Source organism: Entelurus aequoreus, linkage group LG03 (genome assembly GCF_033978785.1).
Source record: "Entelurus aequoreus isolate RoL-2023_Sb linkage group LG03, RoL_Eaeq_v1.1, whole genome shotgun sequence".
NCBI classification, from domain to species: domain Eukaryota; kingdom Metazoa; phylum Chordata; class Actinopteri; order Syngnathiformes; family Syngnathidae; genus Entelurus; species Entelurus aequoreus.
In genome coordinates, this window is record NC_084733.1 from 1996502 (window position 1) to 2007153 (window position 10652).

The 10652-nt window shown below is 46.6% G+C and overlaps 1 protein-coding gene across 1 annotated transcript; it reads left to right on the forward strand.

Moving 5' to 3' along the window:
- Positions 1–63: 63 nt before the first annotated feature.
- LOC133647164 (phospholipid phosphatase-related protein type 3-like) lies at positions 64–6931 on the forward strand. The gene is made up of 3 exons (XM_062043308.1): positions 64–87; positions 3532–4353; positions 4587–6931. The coding sequence occupies exons 1-3, from the start codon at positions 64–66 to the stop codon at positions 5382–5384; spliced, it is 1644 nt and encodes a 547-aa protein (XP_061899292.1). The 3' UTR covers positions 5385–6931.
- Positions 6932–10652: the final 3721 nt, after the last annotated feature.

Consider the following 10652-nt stretch of genomic DNA (forward strand, 5'->3'; position numbering starts at 1 on the left):
GTAGATATACATGTAGTACATGTAAATACACTAAATCCATGTAAATACACCTTTTGTATTCCCATGCAGATCTTCAGTGGTCACATTGTGTGGTTGCAACACAATGACAGCCGCCGCTAACAAACTCTTCTTTCTTTTTTTGGAAATCTATTTTTAGCTTTCTTATTACGGAAAAAGGATGAGAGAGATTTTAAAGGGAGAGGAAAATGTTGTCATTGCAGAAAATGTTGTCATTGCACATTTTCTCTCTCTCTCTCTTTTGTCTTTTTCATCAGCCTCAGCTTCTCTTCTTCCTCTACTTGTACTTGTTCTTGTTCCCCATGTGGTTCTTGTTCTTGTTCCCCATGTGGTTCTTGTTCTTGTCCCCCATGCGGTTCTTGTTCTTGTCCCCCATGCGGTTCTTGTTCTTGTCCCCCATGCGGTTCTTGTTCTTGTTCCCCATGTGGTTCTTGTTCTTGTCCCCCATGCGGTTCTTGTTCTTGTTCCCCATGTGGTTCTTGTTCTTGTTCCCCATGTGGTTCTTGTTCTTGTCCCCCATGCGGTTCTTGTTCTTGTCCCCCATGCGGTTCTTGTTCTTGTTCCCCATGTGGTTCTTGTTCTTGTCCCCCATGCGGTTCTTGTTCTTGTTCCCCATGTGGTTCTTGTTCTTGTTCCCCATGTGGTTCTTGTTCTTGTTCCCCATGTGGTTCTTGTTCTTGTCCCCCATGCGGTTCTTGTTCTTGTCCCCCATGCGGTTCTTGTTCTTGTTCCCCATGTGGTTCTTGTTCTTGTTCCCCGTGTGGTTCTTGTTCTTGTTCCCCATGTGGTTCTTGTTCTTGTCCCCCATGCGGTTCTTGTTCTTGTCCCCCATGCGGTTCTTGTTCTTGTTCCCCATGTGGTTCTTGTTCTTGTCCCCCATGCGGTTCTTGTTCTTGTTCCCCATGTGGTTCTTGTTCTTGTTCCCCATGTGGTTCTTGTTCTTGTTCCCCATGTGGTTCTTGTTCTTGTCCCCCATGCGGTTCTTGTTCTTGTCCCCCATGCGGTTCTTGTTCTTGTTCCCCATGTGGTTCTTGTTCTTGTTCCCCATGTGGTTCTTGTTCTTGTTCCCCATGTGGTTCTTGTTCTTGTCCCCCATGCGGTTCTTGTTCTTGTCCCCCATGCGGTTCTTGTTCTTGTTCCCCATGCGGTTCTTGTTCTTGTCCCCCATGCGGTTCTTGTTTTTGTTCCCCATGTGGTTCTTGTTCTTGTTCCCCATGCGGTTCTTGTTCTTGTTCCCCATGCGGTTCTTGTTCTTGTTCCCCATGTGGTTCTTGTTCTTGTTCCCCATGCGGTTCTTGTTCTTGTTCCCCATGCGGTTCTTGTTCTTGTTCCCCATGCGGTTCTTGTTCTTGTCCCCCATGTGGTTCTTGTTCTTGTCCCCCATGCGGTTCTTGTTCTTGTCCCCCATGCGGTTCTTGTTCTTGTTCCCCATGCGGTTCTTGTTCTTGTTCCCCATGCGGTTCTTGTTCTTGTCCCCCATGCGGTTCTTGTTCTTTTCCCCATGCGGTTCTTGTTCTTGTCCCCCATGCGGTTCTTGTTCTTGTTCCCCATGCGGTTCTTGTTCTTGTCCCCCATGCGGTTCTTGTTCTTGTTCCCCATGCGGTTCTTGTTCTTGTTCCCCATGCGGTTCTTGTTCTTGTTCCCCATGTGGCTCTTGTTCTTGTCCCCGATGCGGTTCTTGTTCTTGTTCCCCATGCGGTTCTTGTTGTTGTTCCCCATGTGGTTCTTGTTCTTGTTCCCCATGTGGTTCTTGTTCTTGATCCCCATAGATCAACATTAGGTCTATCTGTCAATATAACGGTTTTAAAGATTTAAAATGTATGCTCTTGTTGTCAAAGAAAAACCCTTTTTTTTATGGACAAAATACAAGATATGCAATATTTTCACACAATAACATTTTTAAGTGGAATTTTTGAGATTATATAATAATTGGAGCCTTAAAAGGTCAATAACTCATAACAACATTGACTTGAATTCATTATTATTTTTTGAGCAATGACACTTAAAAACAAATCACACTAAAATAATTGCGGATCCAAATAATTATAGTGTTAAAAAATCAATTCTATTTTTTTTTTTACTGTTTACTTTTAACACAATAATCTCGAGATCAACTTCAGATCTATCCGTCAATTATACGTTTTATTGTTGTATATGTTTTTCGTTTGTTCGTCTTAGGCCCTTCTTTATAAAAAAAACAGCTCAGTTTTTTATATGGCAAACACAAAATATGCAACATTTTCCCCCAAAATATCTCAGATGTGATGTAATTGGAGCCTTGAATAGGTAAATAATTCCTAATGACATTGAAGAAAGAAACAGCCTGCATGGCAGCTTTGTGTTATGTTGCGTTGACTAGCATTCCTCCAATGGGGAATTCAAATTGCTAGTCTCTCCCAGATTCTTTTTATGGCAATAAGCTGATGTTTATATTCAATCACCAGGCAGAAGTTGGTATTGTGTGGTTTATTCTCCAAGCTGAGAGGACAAACGTGAGACCAATCTAGTACACCAGCGTTCCCTCGCCCGGTCTAGCTCGGTCTCCTCTCAAACCCCCGGAAGTCCTGTGATCTTCCCTCTGTCCCTCGCCCCCACTCCCATTGTTTAGACTACTCCGAGTTATCTCTACTCTGACACATTCCAATCTAGAAGGCCGACACCTTACTATGAGACTCAAAAGAAGGAAGAATACTAGCTATTCTTTATATGACTATAGGAGTTTAGAAAGAATTAACACTTAAATATGGATATGACTCTGATCTGCTTCCAACAGTTATTAGAGTATACATTTCGACATGTTCTTGTTACATTTCACCTGTTTGCTCTTTTATACCACTTATCATGCTTTTAATTGTTTTCAATCGTATTTTTAAAATGTGCCGTGGGGCCGTTAAAAAATGATCTGCGGGCCACAAATGGCCCCTGGGCCACACTTTGGACATCCCTGCAATAAAGCCAATAATGCAATTTTTTCCGGTCCCCTTTATTTAGAAAAGTATAGAAAAGTACCGAAAAGTATCGAAATAATATTGCCCCCACCTCACCCCCACCCCCTTCCACAAGGGAGAGGGGGGCAGAAAAGAAAAGAAACGGCATATCAACTTGTCTAAAAAGGGGGTCTATTTAAAGGCTAGAGTATACAAATGAGTTTTAAGATGAGACTTAAATGCTTCTACTGAGGTAGCATCTCTAACTTTTACCGGGAGGGCATTCCATAGTTCTGGAGCCCGAATAGAAAACGCTCTATAGCCCGCAGACTTTTTTTGGGCTCTGGGAATCACTAATAAGCCGGAGTTCTTTGAACGCAGATTTCTTGCCGGGACATATGGTACAATACAATCGGCAAGATAGGATGGAACTAGACCGTGTAGTATTTTATGTGTAAGTAGTAAAACCTTAAAGTCACATCTTAAGTACACAGGAAGCCAGTGCCAGCCAGTAGCCCTCTGCTGGGGCACTGCCCCTTCTTTCCTGAATGTGAAGTCACCCTTCTAATATTCCCTCCCCCTACAGGCCGTCTATGCGGTGGCAAACTTCAAAGCGTCCGAAGAAGATGCCTCGCCTCATCCCAAAATGCTGTCGGCACAGCAGAAGGACACCCTGAGGGTGCTGAGTCAGCGCGGCCACGACTCCCTCTACAGGAAGACCCCCCGCGTGTCGGAGAGCAGGGAGGAGCTGGGCATGGCCATGGCCTCAGGGGCACGCAGCAAGGTGAGGCGGGAGAAAGCCTCGCTGACCTCCCTGAAGCGAGCCAGCGCCGACGTGGAGCTCCTGGCCACCCGTGGTCCCATGGGCAAGGAAACCATGGTGACTTTCAGCAACACTTTGCCCAGGGTGGCCAACGGCAGCAGCCCCATCTCGCCCTCCGAGGAGCAGACCACCTCTCAGCGCCACATGACCTTCCACGTGCCCTTCGACCCCCAAAGGTCCAGGCAGCTGGTGTCAGAGTGGAAGCAGCGCTCGCTGGAGCTGCGCAGTCAGAGCTCTCGGGACGAAGATGAGGGTGAGAATGGAGCCGAGGGTGTGAACACCGGGGACGAGGACGGCGGGGAAGTGGGCGACAAGGGGGTGCCGGCCTCTCTTTACCCTAAAGTCCAAGCCAACAAGGGCATGTCCACACCTACTACAGCCAGGATGGCGGTGGCCCCGCCGCTGGTTCACATTCCCGAAGAGGCCACACGTCCGCCGCCTGTCTCCCCCAAGAGCGCCAAGACTCGCGCCAAGTGGCTGTTGCTCACAGAAGGGGGCGGTGCTAAGGAGCCAAGTGTGGGGCCCATTGCTGTGTCGACCCCCCGGGTGCCTGTTCAAGCCCCGAGTCAGCCAAGAGTCACTCAGGTGAGCACGAACCAAAAACTATTGAACCGAAACTGAAATTTTCTTGCATTTTTGTCGATTACCCAATAATATTTTTCACAAATCTCAATGATAACATTTCTCCATGTATGTATCTCCGTGTGTGTTCACGGGGCATGCGATGGGAGGCTAATTCTTGCTAGGCCAATGTTGTTCCCATGCTAGGTGTCCCCAAACAAAGACTCACCGCATACTATCTTGACATTTCCTTGCAGGTGATGGCGATGTCCAAGCAGCAGAACCATGGCGGGGTCACCTCGGAGGGCGGCTCCTCCTCCGGTGGCGGCTCCAACTCGTCCGAGTCACCCTACTACCGCATCCCTTCCGACCGGGACAGCTGCATAAGCAGCAACCCCGGCAGCATCGCTGGCAGCGGCAGCATCGTTACCATCGACGCCCACGCCCCCCACCATCCGGTGGTGCGCGTGACGGCCGCGAACGGGAAGCCATGGGAGTGGAGGAACACCATCAGTGGCAACCTGATGGGCGGTGACACGTCGGTGGATAAACACCGCGGCATTTTGCAGCGGCCGGACAACGCCCCGCTTTACCGCGACTACCGGACACTTCCGGTTAAAAAGGAGTTTCTGGGTGTTGATGCTGAGCTACCGCTACCGCCACCGCCCCTCCCCACTGCCTCCTCCCCTCTTCCTCCCCCGCCTCAGCTGTCCTCACCCCATCTACCGCCGCCCCCTCCCCAGTCTTCTTCCTCCCCGCTACCCCCACCTCCTCACCCTTCTCACATGACCCTCCCGTCTCACCCATCCTCTCAGGTGTCATCCTCTCAGCCTTTACCTCCTCCCCCGCTCCCTTCCTCCATCATGCCACCCCCGCTCCTTCCCCACCCTTCGTTCTCAGCTGTGCTCCCGCCTCCCACTCACCCCGACCTGTTAATGGATAGCCACATGCTGTCCCGCTCGTCCACGCTGCCCCGCCGTCCCTCCGTGTCGGCCCGCAGCCATGCCGAGCAGGAGCAGTACTACAAGGCCCTACAGAACGAGCGCATGCTATAGTAGGTGGCTGGCGGGGTTAAGGACTTGAACAACGCGAGGGTAGCTTGTACAGTACAAGGACTATTTATTTAGAATGATTTTTTTGAATCCTGACTGGCAGCTTCGGTCAAGGTTGAGCACCAAGGGGACGCTCAGCTTTGCCAAAGCGCCTGCTGTCACAAGAAGAGAAAACAGATCAAAGACATGAAGGAATAATTCCCCTTTGGCTTCTACGAGCGTTTGCAAAGTGAAGAGCAAAGCAGCTGAGGAGGAGATACGACTCAGACCTCGGATTTGCTCAATCTGTTTTCCTTTGAGAGGGCGACGAAAGCCGAGGAAAACAAAACAACCTCAGGCTGCGTTGGCTTCGTAAAACTGCTGCCGACTCAACTCGTGGTGTCTCAGAAGGATCATTAAACGGATCATGGCGTTATCAGTCTGCAACCTTCTGTGCGATATTTAAACAAAGAATTGGAAGCTTGATCCGAGCAAACTTGTGCAGGGAGAGGAAGCAGCTGTGCGTCCCAATCCAGGCGTCAAGGAATGGCTCAATGACCGCAAAACAAACCACTCGGCTAAAGTGTTCACTGAACAAAGCTGATTGGCCTCTGCTCGCCTCTGGGAGTCTGCACTGAGAGGCTTGGAGGCGCTTCGCCCTTTTGGTAGGCGTTCAACAAACTGCCATTGCCCCGGTCGTCTCACGGGACAATGGCATCCCAACCCTGGTGGGCACCAAGATAAGTGGACAATAGCCACTTGAAGGAGTGGTGAACTCTGAAGTCTGGTTCACTTGAGCACTGCTCGGACCAAAGACACAGACCGGTGTTCAAATGAGTCAGGAAAACACGTGGTTATAAAAATAAAGATTGGAGTCTGGTTTATAAAGCTCGTGTGCGCACAAAACAAGGCCGAAAGGTTGTGTACGATGTTTTCCACGCAAAGTGTGTGACGTATAAAAAGTTAAACCACTCATTGGGATGAATGGTTTTGGGTTCCTGGCTTACGAGACTTCCACCCGCAGTTTTACAGATGATTGTCAAAAACCTGGAGCAGACAAGACTTTTCTTAGTAACTGAATTGTGTAACGTAACGTGGTCCAACCAGCACCTGCATTTTTTGTACTGGTCCACCTTTGGTCTAATGATAAAATACAAACGTGAGAGTTAGGCGAATTGGACAAAATTTGCGTACAATGTTTTTTAGTACTGATGTACGTACCAGAGTACCAGGCTTCAAATGTAAACACGCCTATTAAGCCCTGGTTCCACCCAGTTTTAGTTCAGTTCACGAAATTTAAAGTGTTATGTTGAGCGACAGCAATGGGAACACACTTTAACGCTTGTCAAAATAAACGTGTTGTTCCCGCTTAGCCATTCAGTTCTTGACGATACACGTTTTGTTGTGTTTCCATTGCTGTCATTTGTTCCATGTCGTGCAATTGTGACATAACAACGTCCTGACCTGGGGCCGTACTTAACAAGCTTCTTAGAATTACTCCTAAGAAGTCTGCTAAGAGTTGACTTAAGAGTAAATAAATTATTCGCTGAAAGCTGCACTTAAAAGTTAGTTATCAAGCGTCTTACTCACACTTTCAGCGAAGTGTAGGACTGAATCTTAAGTGTCACACTCAGAGCGACATTACTATGTGCCGTAAACGGAATTTTAGGTGACGTCATTTCTGTGTCCATAGAAATGACCAATCACGGAAGGGAATCCGTTGTCTAAGAATAAAGAAATATCTTGGAAATATTTAAGTGGACAATGGGAGTGTATATTTTGACAATAAACTACAAAATAATACAAAACAAACTAGTCCCCACCGGCACTCACGCTACCGCTCCCTCTCTTCTCTCGCCCACACACTCACTGACGTCACTCACCTCACGGCCACACACATACGCTACTGTCATAACATTTTCTTTCCAATTCATTAATTAGGCAACTAATTTGAAACTGGTGTGGGTGGCTCTATATATACTAGCCCACTGCAGACACATGCAGAAATCAACAAGGAATCAAAAAGTATTAAATCTGTGACAAAAATAATATCCGCTCTGTCTAAACGATACCGTTTGATCAGCTGCTCGTCATCAAAAAAAAAAAAAAAACGTTGCCGCACGTCTCTCTCGCCTCAGTGCCATCCCCTGCTGGCAACTCCTAACCACTTAAGACACCTCTGAAGGTCTCTTAAATATCGTGGAGAGTAGGAGTGATTCTTAGACTTTAGAACGTTGATAAAAAGCTTTTATTCTTAAGTTTGAGAGTAGGACTAAATTTCGCAAATTCTCAGGACTTAAGTGTAAAATGGCACTCTAAGAAGCTTGATACGTACGGCCCCTGGACTGCAAAGGGGAAGCAGGACTTAACTAGTATTCAGAAAACCAGTTTTGTTTAAAAACAAGTTTTTATTTCATAACATATCCTTCTTGACCAGTTCGTTTTTTGTTTCAATGATGTTGCTGAGCTAACCGGAAAAAATGTGCGTACCTTGTATCTGTTTTCTACTGCTGTGGAACGGACCCCAGTACCAAACTGTGAGGGTCAACACATTCTTAAAAAGATTGAGTAATTTGGTTCAGTTGCGGGCGACATGGTTTAAACGGGGATAGCAGATCCATTCTATGTGTCATACTTGATCATTTCGCGATATTGCCATATTTTTGCTGAAAGGATTTAGTAAAGAACATCGACGATAAAGTTCGCAACTTTTGGTCGCTGATAAAGAAAGCCTTGCCTGTACCGGAAGTAGCGTGACGTCACAGGTTGAAAGGCTCCTCACATTTCCCCATTGTTTACACCAGCAGCGAGAGCGATTCGGACCGAGAAAGCGACGATTACCCCATTAATTTGAGCGAGGATGAAAGATTCGTGGATGAGGAACGTGAGAGTGAAGGACTAGAGTGCAGTGCAGGACGTATCTTTTTTCGCTCTGACCGTAACTTAGGTACAAGCTGGCTCATTGGATTCCACACTTTCTCCTTTTTCTATTGTGGATCACGGATTTGTATTTCAAACCACCTGGGATACTATATCCTCTTGAAAATGAGAGTCCAGAACGCAAAATGGACATTCACAGTGACTTTTATCTCCACGACAATACATCGGCGAAGCACTTTAGCTACGGAGCTAACGTGATAGCATCGGGCTTAACTGCAGATAGAAACAAAATAAATAAACCCCTGACTGGAAGGATAGACAGAAAATCAACAATACTATTAAACCATGGATATGTAACTACACGGTTAATGCTTTCCAGCCTGGCGAAGCTTAACAATGCTGTTGCTAACGACGCCATTGAAGCTAACTTAGCAACGGGACCTCACAGAGCTATGAAAAAAACATTTGCGCTCCACCTACGCCAGCCCTCATCTGCTCATCAACACCCGTGCTCACCTGCGTTCCAGCGATCGACGGCGCGACGAAGGACTTCACCCGATCATCGTTGCGCTCGGCGGCTAGCGTCGGATAGCGCGTCTGCTATCCAACTCAAAGTTCTCCTGGTTGTGTTGCTGCAGCCAGCCGCTAATACACCGATCCCACCTACAACTTTCTTCTTTGCAGTCTTCATTGTTCATTAAACAAATTGCAAAAGATTCACCAACACAGATGTCCACAATACTATGGAAGTATGAGGTGAAAACAGAGCTTTTTGTATTGGATTCAATGGGGGAGCCATACCTCTGTTCTACTGGCTACGTCACGTGCATACGTCATATCCAAAGGAGTTTTTCAAGCGGAAGTTTAGCGGGAAATTTAAAATGTCACTTTATAAGTTAACCCGGCCGTATTGGCATGTGTTGCAATGTTCAGATTTCATCATTGATATATAAACTATCAGACTGCGTGGTCGCTATTAGTGGCTTTCAGTAGGCCTTTAAAAAGGATTCTGACGTAAAACTAAGGACAGCAATGGAAATCGTAATCGCAATCGAACATCGCATATCAGCTTGCGACTTAAAGGCCTACTGAAATGATTTTTTTTTATTTAAACGGGAATAGCAGATCCATTCTATGTGTCATACTTTATCATTTCGCGATATTGCCATATTTTTGCTGAAAGGATTTAGTAGAGAACATTGACGATAAAGTTCGTAACTTTTGCTCGCTGATAAAAAAAAGCCTTGCCTGTAGCGGAAGTAGCGTGACGTCACAGGAGCTAGTATTCCTCACAATTCCCCGTTGTTTACAATGGAGCGAGAGAGATTCGGACCGAGAAAGTGATGATTACCCCATTAATTTGAGCGAGGATGATAGATTCGTAGATGAGGAACGTTACAGTGAAGGACTTGAGAGGCAGTGATGGACGTATCTTTTTTCGCTCTGACCGTAACTTAGGTACAAGCTGGCTCATTGGATTCCACACTCTCTCCTTTTTATATTGTGGATCACAGATTTGTATTTTAAACCACCTGGGATACTATATCCTCTTGAAAATGAGAGTCCAGAACGCAAAATGGACATTCAGTGCCTTTTATCTCCACGACAATACATCGGCGACATGCTTTAGCTACGAGCTAACGTGATAGCATCTTGCTTTAACTGCATATAGAAACAAAAGAAATAAACCCCTGACTGGACAGATAGATAGAAAATCAACAATACTATTAAACCGTGGACATGTAAATACACGGTTAATGCTTTCCGGGCTGGCGAAGGTTAACAATGCTGTGCTAACGACGCCATTGAAGCTAACTTAGCAACCGGACTGCACAGAGCTGTGCTAAAAACATTAGCTCTCCACCTACGCCAGCCAGCCCTCATTTGCTCATCAACACCCGTGCTCACCTGCGTTCCAGCGATCGGCAGAAGGACGAAGGACTTCACCCGATGCGTTTGGCGGCCCGGAGACGTAGGAAGTCAAGGTGAAGTCGCCGGCTAGCGCGGCTAGCGCGGCTAGCGCGGCTAGCGTGGCTAGCGCGGCTAGCGCTCCAACAAAGTCCTCCTGGTTGTGTTGCCGTAGTCCGCTGCTAATACACCGATCCCACCTACAACTTTCTTCTTTGCAGCCTTCATTGTTCATTAAAAAAATTGAAAAAGATGTCCAGAATACTGTGGAATTATGAAATGAAAACAGAGATTTTTGTATAGGATTCTACGGGGTACCATAACTTCCGTTACTCGGACTTCGTCACGCGCATACGTCATCATACCGCGATGTTTCAGCCGGATATTTCCCGGGAATTTTAAAATGTCACTTTATAAGTTAACCCGGCCGTATTGGCATGTGTTGCAATGTTAAGATTTCATCATTGATGTATAAACTATCAGACTGCGTGGTCGCTAGTAGTG

Bases quoted from the DNA above. Each gene is read 5' to 3' on its own strand.
- LOC133647164 (XM_062043308.1), top strand. From the start codon at position 64: ATGCAGATCTTCAGTGGTCACATT. The intron at 88-3,531 runs GTGTGGTTGCAA...CTCCCCCTACAG, and splicing joins AGATCTTCAGTGGTCACATT to GCCGTCTATGCGGTGGCAAA. The intron at 4,354-4,586 runs GTGAGCACGAAC...ATTTCCTTGCAG, and splicing joins GTCAGCCAAGAGTCACTCAG to GTGATGGCGATGTCCAAGCA.